Below are 18,237 nucleotides of genomic sequence, written 5' to 3'. Positions count from 1 at the left end.
AAGAAATTGAGTCCCTGGGGTAAAAGAAGTTAGAATTTACTTGGCGTACTTGTGATGTAAGTTTTTTCATTTGAGTTGGGAATAAGCATGATTAAAATTGTGACTGTGCCCATGCTTTTCACTACTGTTGGTTAATGACACTTAAAAACCTTGAAACAATAGGGAGATTTTGTTTACTTTGAACAGTTAGATGGCTAGTTCAAGGAAATTTGAGATTGCTTAAGCAACACCATCAGATTAAGGAATGTTAGTATTAGAATGCTTTTATATCTCTTTAGTGGCTGACAAAATTGTATTTTTTCAAAAAGCTAATATAATAATACATATGAACACAGTGAATTTGAAATTGCAAGTAGGAGGAATCTGATTTGTTCAAGAAGGTTTATTCATTTATATTCTGACCCTTGATACTATATTCCCATTGCTGAGTAACTCTGAGTTTATTTAGTAGTCACTAATTTTGAGGAATTGTGATACTTAGCAGTGTCCTCTCACCAAAAATAAAGCACATTTTCAAAATTGCACCTGAATCATGCTTTTAGTTTCTCTTTGGCTTCATGCTTCAAGATATTTCTAAATTATTAAGGATCTGACTTATTCAGTGTAGGTGTTTCAAAAGAGAAGAGAAGAAGGTGCAGTTTCCTTGGAATTAGGGATCACCCATGTGAAATTAGCGGCTGTTTGGCCAACTTTTCCTGGATTTGGGACTACCTGTCTGTGAGAAGGTATCTTGTTCATTAAATTGCAGAAATTTAAGCTGAGGGTGAATTCTTACAATATGAACATAAAATGGAATCATGCTCCTGCTAAATGTTCCTCAGTTCTTAAGAGTAATTCAGGATCTTGCAGTATTGGTATTCTCATTGGACTTTATCAAAATTAGTCAAGACAAGCACTCTATTTTAACTCTCTCATTCCTCACGAGTAAAACTGATTTAATTTTTTGGACTGTTGTTGCATTACTGCCAAAACTATAATTTCACCGTTACTGATTTTTTTTTCCCTGAAGTTCAGGCCCTTTACACAAGTATGGATGTAATCATTTGGCTTAGTGATTTCTGATAATGTAACTCGGTACTGAAGAAAATTGGACATTAAAAATGGGCTGAGGGAATCTAATTTGATAAACTAACTAGGGAAAAGTAGCAAACATTTAGGCCTGCTCCTTAGAACTGATGTAATTTGGCAAGAAAATGGGTAATCAGGTTTGTGCAGTGGAAATGACAAATGTATTTTTGTTTGAAAGTGACTAGTTCAGCATTTTCCAAATCCTGTTTTGGAGAATATTATTGTTCTGTGAGATATTAATAGATACTCAGAGAAGGAAAAAAGGGTTGTGTGGTCAAAGATATTTGGAAGATACTGGGTTAAGCAGAGTAAAACAAGTTTTATTACTTTACTATTTCTCAGTTACTCAGTTTTTAATATGTTTATTGTGAAGCCAAGGCTAGCAGTGGTTTTCTTCCCAGGGAGTAAATATCAGAATAACCTGGGATTTTTTTCCCCAAACATTCTTACCTCTTTCCAGCCCACTTCCTACATACTCATGGAGGGTTGATTTGTTTTATAGTTTGAAAACATTCCCCAGGCCATCTGAATCATCCCTACCTTCAGCTGACAACTGCTGAGATAGAGTATACATACAGGCTTTCCCAGATTTCTTTGACCAAAGACTACCTGTTTTGGAGACTGTGGATTAACATTTCAAGAATTAGACATTTTGAAAGTCTGTGGGCTAGATTGTAAAGTCTTAAGAAGTAAACTGTAGTTTTAGCTCTGTCAACTAATTGTTTTTCAGTTTTTGAAATACTTCTGCCTTGTTTTTTTTGGCACTATTCTCTTCTGGGTCTCGTTCTAATTTTCTGACTATGATTATAGATTTTAATTTGTGGTGTCTTCTAATACTGAAAATATTCATATTTACCTGAGAAATGGCATAACAAAAAGTTAGCTTTTCTCAATGCTATATTTCAGTATGTTTACTAGACTCATTTGTCTAGAAGCATTGTTAAAGATTATATAATTATGGTAACTTGCTAAGTTTGGTTAGTTGTGTTAAGATGACTTCTAAAAAGTGTTTTGATTTCAGAATATATCTGTGTGTGCATGTAATTTTTTATCTTTCCTACCTAGAAATTTCAAGATATTGAAGAAACTCATCTCATTCACATAAAAGAAATTATAGGATCCTTGTCAAATGCTATAAAGGAAATTCATTTGCAAATAGGCCAGGTAAGTTGTTACTTTTATTGAACTGACTCATGAGAATTTTATGTTCACTTATGACTTTAAAAATCCAAACTCATAATGTGATATTGAATTATTTCAGATAAAGAATATGTGTTTACATGTGTGAAATATAAAATAACCTGGATTTTATCATCTTGTCAAGGATAAGTTAAATTTTTTAAATTAACTTTGCTCAGTCTTCTTTACATTCAAATTCTGAAGTTAACAACTTTTGAATATTTCTTGTTTAAAGTTTTACTATTTTAAACTTTAGAATAGCAACTCCAGTAAGTTATAGAACTTGTGCTTAGAAATTTTCCAAAAACATGAAAGTGGTTTAATGACAACGTTTGGGGTGCATTGAAATATAGTAGCAGAAGATGAAGTCTGTTATTCTTTGTTACTAAAGTTCTAATACTATTTTCATTGCTGTATAAGTTTTATTTATCATAAGATTTATGTCTCTGAAACACTCAAGGATAGGACCAGGACACTGCCTTGATTTCTAAGGCTGTGAGACCATATCTTAAGGGGCTCATGTAAAAAGTGGTTTGTATCCATAGATCTACTAACAGTTTACGTTAGGTAACAGCATGTTAGGTCAATAAAAGTTCTCAAAAGCCTTGGGTCAAAACATACATATTTTGGTGTAATAAATTTTAATTTTTTTGGAAGTTTTGTCTGAAACACACTAAGAATATTTATGGAAAATGAGAAAAAACTCATCTTTGTTTCATTTTAATAGGTCCATGAAGAATTTATAAATAACATGGCTAACACTACAGTTGAAAGCTTGATACAAAAATTTGTTGAGTCCAAAGGCACTGGGAAGGAAAGACCTGGTAAGATGACAAACTCTGCAAGGAAACATATTCAAATTTCCCATCAAGTAACAAATGTGTTTGCCTTTAAATTCCAAAATTGCAAAATGGAGCTTGGGAGATACTTAAAAATCTGTGTGAAATATCTCAGATATCATTTACTTTGTGTTTGATGGTATGTTAAGTTTTTGTTTTGATTTTCAGTAGTTAATAATTTAGAATTGATACTACTAAAAGTGGTTATCATACCTTTACTAAATTAATACATCGCAGTTTATTTATATTTTCAAAAGTGGGGTTAGCAACAAGACAAAAAGTGGGAGAGCATATTGACCTCTCAGAGCATTGAGGCCAGTGGAGAACCTTCCTTAAAATTTAATAACTTTTTTCTTTCCTCGTTCATATGTGTATTCAACAAACTTATTTATTGAGTGCTGATAGTATTCTGGGTACTGTTTTAGACACTGGGATATACCAGCGAGTACAGGAATTCTGGTTCCTATTTTATGAACAAATGATTATAGGTTTCCTTGATGTTACTTTTAATAAGCATGTTATGATATATCAAATGTAATAAACACCATTCTCTTCCCCTGTTCAGCATACTTAGTCTTCCAGCTTTCTTGAATTTATTTAGTAGTTACTATACCCTATTCTTGCAAGATACTTGTTTTCACTCTACAGGTAAAAATTATTCAGTCCAGTAAAGAAGTTGAAATATAGTTTAGAATTCAAGAAAAAGCATAAATGATTCGTAGAGAAGTCTGAGAGCCATTTTTCTTCAGTGCAGTTCACAGAACTAAGGCTTTAGACCTAAATCATCTTCAATTCCTTTTTCCCACGTTTCATTAAGTTTCAGATTGTATTGATTCAGTTCCGTTGTATTTATCCCTTTAGACCTTCCTTCTTACCGAACTCATTGAATGCAGCAGCAGGTTTCTGAATAACTGGCACAGTAGAGATTTCTCTAGTCTAATTTTACATGTTATAGCACATTAATGTTTTGGCTATATAATTATGCACTTATAACCGCATTACTTATAAATCTTTGACTCTTCATTATAGACAATGAAATTTAGATTCTAGACTTAGATTTTAGACTTAGCCTTTCAGGATCTGCTTTTGCCCAATCTTTAGTCTTACTTTCCATTAATATTTCTTTTCTGGCACCCTCCACTTCAGCCAGCCTGAACTGCTTGCTGTTTCCTATCCATACCCCCTTTTTGTCCTTGGTACTTTAGTTGCCCTTATGTCTACTCTAGAAAATGCTGTATCCCACTCATTTGTCAAATGAATAAAACTCTTAAAGAGTCAGGTCATGTGTTACTTCCACCATCAAACGGAGAACTTTGTACTTTTTTTTTTTTTTTTTGGCATTGTTGACTACCTTAAATTTGAGTAATTGTGCTCTTCTGAAGAAAAGTTCTGTATTTGATTCATATATTTATCTTCTTTATGTGTAAACAATACAGTTTTGTTGTATGAATGAGCAGGTGGTTATATATGGTAAGGTTAGGATGTTAAAGAGATTGGAATGGGTGAATTTGCTGTAGAAACGTCTTGGTAAAGGAGTAGTAAATAATTATGGTTACAGTTTAGTGAGTGCTTACTTTGTGCTGTGTACTGTGTCAACTGCTTTGCAGGCAAACTTTGATCTTCGGGAACTCTTTGAAGTGGGTACTTTTATTCCCATTTTATAGATGATAGAAATATTGAGAAGTTAAATTATTTGCCTAAACTAAGTACGTGACAGAATACTGGGATTAAATTTCAGGATCCTTGACCTCAAGGTCCATGCTTTGGAGAAATGAAATAGACTATGTAGGTTTACACACGTAGAGAGAATGAGGATGCTGAGATACATAACTGCAGAATAGTGTAAAACCCTACAGTTCATTGTAAAGATAAAATTATAAGTGAAAACCAGTTAAACTAGGTAAAAACAATTGAAGAATTTTTATGTGGAGCATTTGGAAATGTTGATAGAACAAAAGCAAGTGTGTATCGGCTGGTTAAAAGTGCCTTAGACAGAACTGAGTAAGATTGATAGATTGTATCATTATCAGTATCCTGTTTGTGACATTATATTGTAGTTTTGCAAAATGTTATCATTGCAGGAAACTGGGCAAAGTGTACAAGGAATCTTGCTGTATTTCTTTTCCTTTTTCTGTTTTTAAAACTGTATGTGCATCTACAGTTATCTCAAGAAAAAGATCAGTTACTTTCTTATCTGTGGTATAGCACAGTACTTAGCCCTGTAGTTTGTCCTCTATTCTTTACTACCAGTGAGACCTATAAGCCTCAGTGCCCTCATATATAAAGTAAGGAAAATAATAGTACCTACCTACCTCATGGGGTTGTTGTGAGGTTTACATGAGATAATGTAACATTTATTGAGTACTTAATAAATGTTATTTTCGAAAAATTAGCACGTACCTGATTAATAGGTAGCTACTGTTGGATGTTGTTTATAAATTTAAATTTACTGGCCTCAAGCTATACTAAGACATGCAGAAAATTTCTGTGACTAAATGGTAAGAGAGAGGCCAAGATTGGTGATGACATGGGCTTTCCTAGAATTACTAAACCCAGAATTAGGTGACTGTTTCAGGATGACTGTTGACATATATATATAGGTGACTGATTTTCAAAATAAGTGATTCTAGAACTAACTTAGGGGAAAAAAAGGGAGTGGTGTGAGGGTGGACTGGAAAGGATAAATATTACTTCTCTAGTTGACTTGCTGTGGGTGACGTGTTACAGCTCTTTCATGTGTTTTTGTTCTATGTATGGGCACTAGAGGGAGCCCATTACAGTGATGGAAATCTTGTGTTTCTCAGAAAAATAACACACATGATTATATGAAATTAATGGACTTAAAGGATTTTGTTTTGTAAGAAGTATTCTAACCTTCAATTGTGTATACTATTTTTGCTATTAACATTTTTTTTTCCTGTTTTGCTTCCTCTGGTGGGTGAGTTCTCTGTAAACTGGTTTTAGTCCTATGGGTTACACATTTTAAAAAGAAAACAAGCAGCCCAATTCTTTGAAAACTGTATAACTGAAAGTTAACCTATTTTTCTTGCACTGAGAAATGAGTAATTTTTTCTTTAGTCAGTTGCCTGTTGAAAGATATAGCCTCTAACTTTGTCTCCAATTCTCCTATGTAAATCAAATGCTTTGAGAGCATTAATTTTTCCCCATTCATTGAGAGTATTTTATACTGCTTATTTTATGTAGTGTCATTTTTGTCATTACTTTTTTATTGAGATATAATTGACATATAACATTGTATTAGCTTTAAAGTATGCAACATAATGATTTGGTGTATGTATATATTGCAAAATGATTACCAAAATAGGTTTAGTTAACATCTATTCCCACACATAGTTAAATTTTTTTTTCTTGTGATAAGAACTTTTACGGACTACAGTTGGCTCTCTCTGTCCCAGGATTCTACATCCACAGTTATGGAGGGCTGACTGCATTATGCTGTATAAGGGACTTGAGCATCTTTGAAATTTGATATCTTCAGGGATCCTAGAACCAGTCGCCTTCAGATACTGAGAGATGGCTGTACTCTCTTAGCGGCTTTCAAATGCATGTTATAGTGTTGTTAACGAAAGTCACTATGCTGTGTGTTACAGCTGCAGGACTTGTTTTGTCTTATAACTGGAAGTTTGTATGTTTTGACCACCTTTACCTGTTTTGCCCAGTGGGGGGCCCCCCATCTGTTCTCCGTATCTGTAAGTCCAGTTTTTTTTTTTTTTTAGATTCTACATCTGAGTGAGATCATACAGTTATTGTCTTTCTCTGACTTTTTCACTTAGCATAATGCCATCAAGGTCCATCTGTGTTGTCACAAACAACAAGATTTCCTTGCCTTTTATGGCTGAATATACACATACACACACAGTATTTTTCTTTATCCATTCATCTGTCGGAAGACAGGTGGTTTCCATGTCTTTGCTATTATAAATAACGCCACGCTGAGCATGGGAGTGCAGTATTTTTTTGAGATAGTGATTTAAATTTCTTCAGATAAATATGCAGAATTGGAATTGCTAGATCATATGGTAGTTCTATTTTTAATTTTTTGAGGAACCTTCATACTGTTTTTGTCATTACTTTTTAAGTGTTGTACTGCCTGGCTTTTCTGGAATTTGAGTCACTCTAAGTGGATGCTTTGAATATTAAAGCACCTGTGGTCTGAAAGAGTCATGAATAAACAGGTGTTTTCTAATTTTGAATGTCTTATTATGTTCTAATGACATTATCCTAGTATTCCTACCCATTGTCATATGTTTTAGTTGCAAATGGTGATTAAAATCCATATGTTTGAAATTTCCTGTTTTACAGTCATTCTGCTAATATCACTGTATGCTATTTATAATTCATAAAAGTTAAACAAGTTTCCATTTATAAGAAACAAAAGGATAGAAGACAAATAAAAAGTTGGTAGACCAGTGTCTAATATGTTTAAATAAAAGATTTTGTTGCAAAACTTATCTGTATTTTCATTATATGATAATATAGTTTATAGCTTCCATTTGAGGACTTCCAGGGATTATATTGTGTTTAAAGATACAAATAGAAAAAGCCCCAGAAAAGTAGACATAAAATAAAACCAGCCACAAAGAAAAAGGGAAAAATGCGATTCTTGTAGCCCTACCACCTAAATGTGAAACTGATTGATTAGTTTAGATATTTGGAATATTTTAATTTCTATATTAAGTATATTATTTTAAAGTATAGGGTGCAAGTATATAGTTAAAAAAAAAAAAAACAACTAGTGATAATCTTTCCAGACCCCTCAAGGATTTAGAGTAATGCCAAACCTATAAATTAGAACCTCCTTCCATGAAATTTTTTTTTCTTTTTAAAATTTAGAGAAACAGAAACTCTTTTATAGAAAGCAAAATTAAAAATAGGTAAGAAGACCAAAGACCCACAAACCACACCAGATATTTTGTGATTACTTGGTTTTTCTATTGATAGCAAGTGGGAATGACCAGAGAAAGAGAAAAGAAGAATGGATGATGATTCGTGAAGAGGATGATGTAGATTAACATAAATAGGAGAGTAAAAGAGGAGAACGCCGAAAGAAAATAACATAGAAAAGCTTCACTTTATGAAGGCGTACGCCTCCACCTATTGTGTCCTTACCACCTAGGACAGAGGCAGAGAGCGCTGCCCTATGGGATGCGTCTGTCTTCCAATCGTGATTATCTGTTACATCTTTTAGAACAGGAGTCTGCAGACTGTGGCCATTGAGCCAGATTTAGCCTTGCCCCTTTTTTTGAGGCCTACAAGCAAAGAATGATTGGGGATACAGGAAGAACAATATTTTGTGATGCTTAAAATTATAAAATTCAGATGTCAGTGTCCATGAAAGTTTTTCTGAACACAATCACACTTGTTTATGTATTGTCTGTGACTGCTTTCACACTACGTCAGCGGAGGTCACTAGTTGTGACAGACTTTATGACCCACAGTGTCTAAAATATTTATTATCAACTTTTAAAAAATAAATTTATTTATTTCTGTTGGCTGCATTGGGTCTTCGTTGCTGCACATGAGTTTTCTCTAGTTGCGGAGACACTTTGTTGTGGTGCGTGGCCTTTTCATTGCAGTGGCTTCTCTTGTTGCTGAGCACAGGCTCTAGGTGCGCAGGCTTCAGTAGTTGTGGTGCACGAGCTTAGGGCATTGGGATCTTCCCTGCCCAGGGATCAAACCTGTGTCCCCTGCATTAGCAGGCAGATTCTTTCTTTCTTTTTTTTTTTTTAAGAACTTTTATTGAGATACAGTTAGCATACAATAAACTGCGTATATTTAAAGTATACTATTTGGTATCCCAATCTCCCAATTCATTCCCCCCCAACCCTTCCCACTTTCCCCACTTGGTGTCCATATGTTTGTTTTATACATCTGTGTCTCTATTTCTGCCTTGCAAACCGGTTGATTTGGACCATTTTTCTGTATTCCACATATATGTGTTAATATACGATACTTGTTTTTCTCTTTCTGACTCACTTCACTCTGTATGACAGTCTCTAGGTCCATCCATGTTGCTACAAATGTCCCAGTTTCATTGCTTTTTACAGCTGAGTAATATTCCATTGTATATATGGACCACATCTTTTTTATCCATTCACCTGTTGATGGACATTTAGGTTGCTTCCATATCCTGGGTATTGTAAATAGTGCTGCAGTGAACATCGGAGTGCATGTGTCTTTTTGAATTATGGTTTTCTCTGGGTATATGCCCAGTAGTGGGATTGCTGGGTCATATGGTAGTTCTATTTTTAGTTTTGCAAGGAACCTCCATACTGTTCTGCATAGTAGCTGTATCAATTTACATTCCCACCAAAAGTGTAAGAGCGTTCCCTTTTCTCCACACCCTCTCCAGCATTTACTGTTTGTAGATTTTCGGATGATGCCCATTCTAACCGATATGAGGTGATACCTCACTGTAGTTTTAATTTGCATTTCTCTAATAATTAGTGATGTTGAGCAGCTCTTCATGTGCCTTTTAGCCATCTATATGTCTTCTTTGGAGAAATGCCTATTTAGGTCTTCTGCCCGTTTTTTGATTGGGTTGTTTGTTTATAAGTTAATTAATTAATTTTATTGGCTGTGTTGGGTCTTTTGCTGTGTGCGGGCTTTCTTTTTAGTTATGCTGAATGGGGGCTACTCTTCGTTGTGGTGTGCGAGATCCTCATTGCTGTGGCTTCTCTTGTTGCGGAGCATGGGCTCTAGGCGCTTGGGCTTCAGTAGTTGCAGCACATGGGCTCAATAGTTGTGGCTCAGGGGCTCTAAAGGGCAGGCTCAATAGTTGTGGCGCACGGGCTTAGTTGCTCTGAGGCATGTGGGATCTTCCTGGAGCAGGGATTGAACCCTTGTCCCCTGCATTGGCAGGCGGATTCTCAACCACTGTGCCACCTAGGAAGCCCGGGTTGTTTGTTTTTTTTGATATTGAGCTGGATGAACTGTTTCTATATTTTGGAGATTAATCTTTTGTCTGTTGATTCATTTGCAAATATTTTCTCCCATTCTGAGGGTTGTCTTTTCATCTTGCTTATAGTTTCCTTTACTGTGCAGAAGCTTTGAAGTTTCATTAGGTCCCACTTATTTATTTTTGTTTTTATTTCCATTACTCTAGGGGGTGGATCAAAAAAGATCTTGCTGTTATTTACATCGAAGAGTGTTCTTCCTACGTTTGCCTCTAGGAGTTTTATAGTATCTGGCCTTACATTTAGGTCTTTAATCAATTTTGAGTTTATTTTTGTGTATGCTGTTAAAGAGTGTTCTAATTTCATTCTTTTACATGTAGCTGATCAGTTTTCCCAGCACCACTTATTGAAGAGGCTGCCTTTTCTCCATTGTATATCCTTGCCTCCTTTGTCATAGATTAGTTGACCGTAGTTTATCTCTGGGCTTTCTGTCCTGTTCCATTGATCTATATTTCTGTTTTTGTGCCAGTACCATACTGTCTTGATCACTGTAGCCTTGTAGTATAGCCTGAAGTCAGGAAGCCTGATTCCACCAACTCCATCTTTCCTTCTCAAGATTACTTTGGCTATTCGGGGTCTTTTGTGTTTCCATACAAATCGTAAAATTTCTTGTTCTAGCTCTGTGAAAAATGCCATTGGTAATTTGATAGGGATTGCATTGAATCTATAAATTGCTTTGGGTAGTATAGTCACTTTCACAATGTTGATTCTTCCAATCCGAGAACGTGGTATGTTCCTCCATCTGTTTGTGTCATCTTTGATTTCTTTCATTAGTGTTTTATAGTTTTCTGAGTACAGGTCTTTTACCTCCTTGGTTAGGTTTATTCCTAGGTATTTTATTCTTTTTGTTGCAGTGGTGAATGGGATTGTTTCCTTAATTTCTCTTTCTGATCTTTCATTGTTAGTGTATATAAATGCAAGAGATTTCTGCATATTAATTTTGTATCCTGCATCTTTACCAAATTCATTGATTAGCTCAAGTAATTTTCTGGTGGCATCTTTAGGATTTTCTGTGTATAGTATCATGTCATCTGTGAACAGTGACAGTTTTACTTCTTTTCCAATTTGGATTCCTTTTATTTCTTCTTCTTCTCTGATTGCTGTGGCAAGGATTTCCAAAACTATGTTGAATAGTAGTGGTGAGAGTGGACATCCTTGTCTTATTCCTGATCTTAGAGGGAATGCTTCGAGTTTTTCACCATTGAGAATGATGTTTGCTGTGGGTTTGTCATATATGGCCTTTATTATGTTGAGATAGGTTCCCTCTATGCCCACCTTCTGTAGAGTTTTTATCATGAATGGGTGTTGAATTTTGTCAAAAGCTTTTTCTGCATCTGTTGAGATGATCATGTGGTTTTTATCCTTCCATTTGTTAATATGGTGTATCACATTGATTGATTTGCGTGTATTGAAGAATCCTTGCATTCCAGGGATAAACCCTACTTGATCATGGTGTATGATCCTTTTAATGTGTTTTTGGATTCTGTTAGCTAGTATTTTGTTGAGCATTTTTGCATCTAAATTCATCAGTGATACTGGTTTGTTATTATCTTTCTTTGTAGTATCTTTGTCTGGTTTTGGTATCAGGGTGATGGTGGCCTCATAAAATGAGTTTGGGAGTGTTCCTTCCTCTGCAATGTTTTGGAAGAGTTTGAGAAGGATGGGTGTTAGCTCTTCTCTAAATGTTTGATAAAATTCACCTGTGAATCCATCTGGTCCTGGACTTTTGTTTGTTGGGAGATTTTTAATCACAGTTTCAATTTCATTACTTGTGATTGGTCTGTTCATATTTTCTCTGTCTTCCTGATTCTGTCTTGGAAGGTTATACCACTCTAAGAATCTGTCCATTTCATCCAGGATGTCCATTTTATTGCCATATAGTTGCTTGTAGTAGTCTCTTATGGTGCTTTTTATTTCTGTGGTGTCCGTTGTAACTTCTCCTGTTTCATTTCTAATGTTATTGATTTGAGTCCTCTTCCTCTTTTTCTTGATAAGTCTTGCTACAGGTTTATCGATTTTATTTATCTTCTCAAAGAACCAGCTTTTAGTTTTATTGATATTTGCTATTGTTTTCTTTGTTTCTATTTCATTTATTTCTGCTCTGATCTTTATGATTTCTCTCCGTCTACTAACTTTGGGTTATGTTTGTTCTTCTTTCTCTAGTTTCTTTTGGTATAAGGTTAGATTGTTTATTTGGGATTTTTCTTGTTTCTTGAGGTAGGATTATATTGCTATAAACTTCCCTCTTAGAACTGCCTTTGCTGCATCCCATAGGTTTTGGATCGTTGTGTTTTCATTGTCATCTGTCTCTAGGTACTTTTTGATTTCCTCTTTGATTTCTTCAGTGATCTCTTGGTTATTTAGTAGCGTATTGTTTAGCCTCCATGTGTTTGTGATTTTTACAGTTTTTTTCCTATAATTGATTTCTAATCTCATAGCCTTGTGGTCAGAAAAGATGCTTGATACAATTTCAGTTTTCTTGAATTTACCAAGGCTTGATTTATGACCCCAAATGTGATCTATCCTGGAGAATGTTCCATGTGCACTTGAGAAGAATGTGTAATCTGCTGGTTTTGGATGTAATGTCCTATAGGTATCTATTAAATCAAGCTGATGTATTGTGTCATTTAAGGCTTGTGTTTCCTTATTAATTTTCTGTGTGGATGATCTGTCCATTGGTGTAAGTGGGGTGTCAAAGTCCCCCACTATGATTGTGTTCCTGTCGATTTCCTCTTTCATAGTTGTTAGCATTTGCCTTATGTATTGAGGTGCTCCTATATTGGGTGCATATATGTTTCTAATTGTTATCTCTTCTTCTTGGATTGATCCCTCAATCTTTATGTAGTGTCCTTTCTTGTCTCTTGTAACATTTTTTATTTTAAAGTCTATTTTATCTGATATGAGTATCACTCCTCCAGCTTTCTTTTGATTTCCATTTGCATGGAATATCTTTTTCTATACTCACACTTTCAGTCTGTATGTGTCCCTAGGTCTGAAGTGCATCTCTTGTGGACCGCATATATATGGGTCTTGTTTTTGTATCCATTCAGCCAGTCTTTGTCTTTTGATTGGTGCATTGAGTCCATTTACATTCAAGGTAATTATCAATATGTATGTTCCCATTACCATTTTCTTAATTGTTTTGTTTATGTTTTTGTAGGTCCTTTTCTTCTCTTATGTTTCCCGCTTAGAGAAGTTCCTTTAGCATTTGTTGTAGGGCTGTTTTAGTGGTGCTAAATTCTCTTAGCTGTTGCTTGTCTGTAAAACTTTTGATTTCTCCATTGAATCTGAATGAAATCCTTACTGGGTAGAGTATTCCTCATTGTAGGTTCTTGCCCTTCATCACTTTCAATATATCATGCCACTCCCTTCTGGCTTGCAGAGTTTCTGCTGAGAAATCAGCTGTTACCCTTATGGGAGTTCCCTTGTATGTTATTTGTCGTTTTTCCCTTGTTGCTTTTAATAACTTTTCTCTGTTTTTAATTTTTGTCAGTTTGACTACTATATGTCTTGGCATATTTCTCCTTGGGTTTATCCTACCTGGGACTCTCTGTGCTTCCTGGACTTGGGGAGCTATTTCCTTTCCCATGTTAGGGACGTTTTCAACTATAATCTCTTCCAGTATTTTCTTGGGTCCTTTCTCTCTCACTTCTCTTTCTGGGACCCCTATAATGAGAATGTTGGTGTGTTTAACAATGTCCCAGAGGTGTCTTAGGCTGTCTTCAGTTCTTTTCATTCTTTTTTCTTTATTCTTTTCTGCATCAGTGATTATCACCATTCTGCCTTCCAGCTCACTTATTCATCCTTCTGCCTCAGTTAATCTGCTGTTGGTTCCTTCTAGTGTATTTTTCTTTTCAGTTATTGTGTTGCATATCTCTGTTTGTTTGTTCTTTAATTCTTCTAGGTCTTTGGTAAACTTTTCTTGCAACTTTTTGATCTTTGCAGACAGTCTTTTTTCAAAGTCCTGGATCATCTTCACCATCATTATTCTGAATTCTTTTTCCGGAAGAGTGCCTATCCCCTCTTCATCTAGTTGTTTTTCTGGTGTTTTATCTTGTCCCTTCATCTGGTACAAAGTCTTTTGCCTTTTCCTTTTCTCTGTGTTTCTGTGGCTGTGGTTTTCAGTTCCACAGGATGAAATACTGTTGATACTGCTTGATTCTGCTGTCTGCCCTCTTGTGGAGGAAGCTATCTGGGAGGCTGGTGGGTGCTTCCTGATGGGAGGGACTGGGTCAGGGGAGCTCAGTAAAACTTTAATCTGATTTGGTGGGTGGAGCTCAGTGACCCTTTAATCTGCTTGTCTGCTAATGGGTGGGGCTGTGTTCCCACCTTGTTGGATGTTTTGCCTGAGGCTGTGCAGCACTGGAGCTTACAGGCTCTTTGGTGGGGCTAATGGCAGACTCTGGGAGGGCTCATGCCAATGAGCACTTCCCAGAACCCCTGCCACCAGTGCCCCCGTCTCCTCAGTGAGCCACAGCTGCCCCCCACCTCCACAGGCAACCCCCCAACACCAGCAGGTAGGTCTGGTTCCTTCTCCTATGGGGTCACTGCTCCTTCCCCCGGGTCCTGGTGAGCACACTTTTTTGTGTGTCCTCCAAGAGTGGAGTTTCTGTTTCCCCCAGTCCTGTGGAGGTCCTGCAATCAAATCCCACTGGCTTTCAAAGTCTGATTCTCTGGGGATTCCTTCTCCCGTTGCTGGACCCCCAGGTTGGGAAGCCTGATGTGGGGCTCAGAACCCTCATTTTAATGGGTGGACTTCTGCAGTATAACTGTTCTCCAGCTTGTGAGTCACCCACCCAGCATTTATGGGATTTGATTTTAACGTGATTGCACCCCTCCTACCATCTCATTGTGGCTTCTCCTTTGGCTCTGGATATGGGGTGTTTTTTTTTTGGTGAGTTCCAGTGTCTTTCTGTCGATGATTGTTTAGCAGTTAGTTGTAATTCCGGTGCTCTTGCAAGAGGGAGTGAGTGCATATCCTCCTACTCTACCATCTTGATTCAGCAGGCAGATTCTTAACCATTGCACCACCAAGGAAGTCCCTACTACCTTGACTTTTTACAGAAGACCTTTGCCTAACTCTTTGTTAGAGAATTCCCTTCTTGTGTAGTATAGTAGCAGGTATGTCATGATACATTAGAATTGTGTAGCTCATAACAATACCTAATCTTTTTTCAAAGCTTGATTCAGCTGTTCTTCTTGGATTCAGAAATCATTGAATCTGATATTCTGCACCAACTACATCTGCAGTCATATCACAGCACAGTAACTAATCATCATAATAATAATCCTAAATTGTGAAGTAAAGATTAAATTGTTTTGAGCAGGCTTTAAGGAAAGCTTAGTTCATTAATTTGAAGTAGCCATTAAAAATGTTCAGTGTATAAACACTGACAAAAAATAGAAATAAAAAAGTAAAGTAAGCTGATTGCAATTTTTGCATATGCATAAGAATAAGGACAGGGTTTTAGTTCTGTTTGAAGTATGTAAAAGAAGTTAAATCAATCTGAACTTAAAAGGAAGTTTATGGGAAAGAGACTGAGGTACCCCAAGGATCCAAAATAAGGAATATAGGCAGGCTGCAGAAGGAAACCCAAACCAGTAGGAATACTAGATATCATTTTTCCTTTATTCAGTCTTTGCATTTCTGCTGCTTTATTTTTTTTCTTTGCAGAATGGCTTTGCTTCTCCAGGTACTTGATGCAAGGTGATCTAGTAATTTATAGGCATTTTCACTTGTTCCTTAATTGCAACCACCGCTGCAAATTAACCCAGGTTTTTGTCCCTTTTCTAGCCTGGGAAGAATCTGGTCTAGGTAATCTTGGGTTGGGGTAATCTTTCTAGTCCAGTCAGTTCTGACTAGGTCATGTGGTCTAAACATGGCTTCTGTACCACTTGTGAAGAAGGGGAAAGTTTGCAGAGAAATGAGATTATAGTGAGTGGAGTATAATCCCTAAAGGCTTTATCAGGATCACAGAAAGTGAAAACATGACTCAGTCTGGAGGTATGGGAGGCAGTGTCAGATTTTGGATGTAGGAGGCAATTATATTTCAGTGGCAAGATGCTGTGTTTGGAGAACTAGATGGAAATTTAGAAGGTTTTGCAGTGACTGAAGTTCTGTGGTTAAAAACCCATTCCTTTGATTTAAGACTATGATTCCTATGTTTGCCTCATCACTGCTTTTCAAGCATTGGGTACCTATGAGAATCATTCGTTGAAAATTTTTTCCCTTTCCTTTTTATTTCTCTTTCTCTTTAAGAAAAATGTACAGACAGTGCACTATTCAAGAAATTTTGATGTCATTGGTGTAAGGTGGATCTTTGGTATCACTATATTTTAAAATTCGTCTGATTCTGACATGCAGCCATTGTTGAGAACCTGTAGCATTGCATCACTGGTTGCTTGTTATAAATGCAGACTCTCAAGCCTTACCCCAGGCCTACTGAATTAGAAGCTGCATTTTAATAAGGTCCCTAGGCAGTTTGTATGTGCAGTAAAATTGGAGAAGCACTGTCTAGACATACTGACTATCTGGCAGTGGACCCAAGGGATCCCTAGGACTGTAGTTCTCAAAGTGTGATCCTAGGACCATCTGCATCACCTGGGATTTGTTTAAAATGCAGATTCCTGAGCACCAACCTAGACCTTCTGTATAGGACACTCTGCTGGGCGGGGCCCAACCATGTGTGGTTTAACAAGCCCTCCTGGTGATTCTGATACAGGAAGCATTGCACTAGGAGATTCAACTACAATTTGGGATTTGGAACCACTGGATTGAGGGAATTGTTTCTACAAGCCCTTTATTAAAATAAATACTCCTGAAATGAAGTAACATTGATGTTGCAACTTACTTTCAAATGATTTAGGAAATTAGGGAAAAAAAACACACAAAAAAACAAAACCTGTGTGTATGAGTATGTATAGAGGGAGAAAGAAAGCAAATATGGCAAAAGGTATTATTATCATCCCCCATATCATTCATAAAAATGATAAGACCTGGGTTCAAAAAGGGTAAATAACTAGGCCAAGGTAATCAGCCAACAAGCAAGTGGCAAAACCAGGACTTGAGCCTCTGTGCCCTTTGCACACCACCACAAATCAGAGTTCGATGTTCTTTTTCATGTTAGCTTGCCTGGTTCATCATCGCAGGCACCTAGGAATGTTCCATAGGCCCAGGAGCAAGCTTGAAAATGTCACTGATTTCCATTGTTTCTGAGTCACCCTCACCCCCACCCTCTTTCCCTTTGTCCCTTCTTCTCTCTTTCTCTTCCTCCCTCCCTCCCTCTCCCTCCTCTCTCCCCCACCCTTCCCCCATAATCATCACTTTTTGTTAGACTTTGGGGGTCTGGCCATGTTTGTATGTTTTACTTTGGCTTCTAATTGGAACCAGTGTTCTGTGGTTTTAGTAGGGTATATGCAGAAATATACTTGACTTGGAGAGCTCAGACTTCTTATTTGAGTTTTGAGGCCAGTTTATAACTAGACAAAATTGCAAATTTTGTTCATGGCCTGAGATTTAGAATTGATTCCAAAACAATGGAAACTATTAATTAAATATTTCACATTTTTTTAATACTCTACCTCATTCCACAGAATATATGTAGTGATTAAAGATTACTGTTAAATAAATTCTTTCCTCCTGTAACATTTCTTAAAGGTTTTGATCCAAATTAGGTTTGGGTGAATTGTTTAGATTACTGACTTTTTCTTTTGCTAGCAATAATTTATTCCTATCTGATGATTAAAGCATCATATGTAAGAATTGTTTTACTTTGGATCATTGCCCTCTTCGAGGTCTGCCTTTAATTTCTTCTGGTTTTAATTGAACTTGTGATGGCATTTTTAGATAATGTGTAAAAGAGCATCAGGAGACAGAGCCAAAATGGTCTTCTTTGCTTTTATACAAACTAAATTGCCCTTGTGGCCCAGCATAAAATCTAAGCACTAAGAGCAGTTATTTATTTTGACAACAGAATTAATTGAGCCTAAAACAGTTGAAATTCCAGTTGTAGGAAACTATTCTTTCTTACTCTCACTCTGGCTTTGGTACTGTCAAAAAAAGTAACTTGTCTTATGATTAAATAGCAGAATGATGGGCAGTGGACTGCATTTGGGGGAGATGCTGAATAAACTTTCTACTTGTGAAACAGTTCAGAAGTGACATGCTACAAGGG

The 18,237-nt window shown here is 36.4% G+C and overlaps 1 protein-coding gene across 5 annotated transcripts in view; it reads left to right on the top strand.

Annotated features, from left to right (window-relative positions):
* The window catches only part of FCHO2 (FCH and mu domain containing endocytic adaptor 2), a 122,054-nt gene that overhangs the window by 49,934 nt on the left and 53,883 nt on the right, over positions 1-18,237 (top strand). For all 5 annotated transcript variants that reach the window (XM_057741249.1, XM_057741276.1, XM_057741240.1 and 2 more), the window contains 2 exons: positions 2,134-2,232; positions 2,975-3,071. In XM_057741249.1, the coding sequence (XP_057597232.1) occupies positions 2,134-2,232; positions 2,975-3,071 (196 nt within the window). The remainder of the gene's footprint in view (positions 1-2,133; positions 2,233-2,974; positions 3,072-18,237) is intronic.

The sequence above is a fragment of the Hippopotamus amphibius genome, chromosome 1 (genome assembly GCF_030028045.1).
Source record: "Hippopotamus amphibius kiboko isolate mHipAmp2 chromosome 1, mHipAmp2.hap2, whole genome shotgun sequence".
In the NCBI taxonomy this organism is placed as follows: Eukaryota; Metazoa; Chordata; class Mammalia; order Artiodactyla; family Hippopotamidae; genus Hippopotamus; species Hippopotamus amphibius.
The sequence above is the reverse complement of the archived record's forward strand: the minus strand, read 5'-3'. Positions and strand labels throughout refer to the sequence as shown.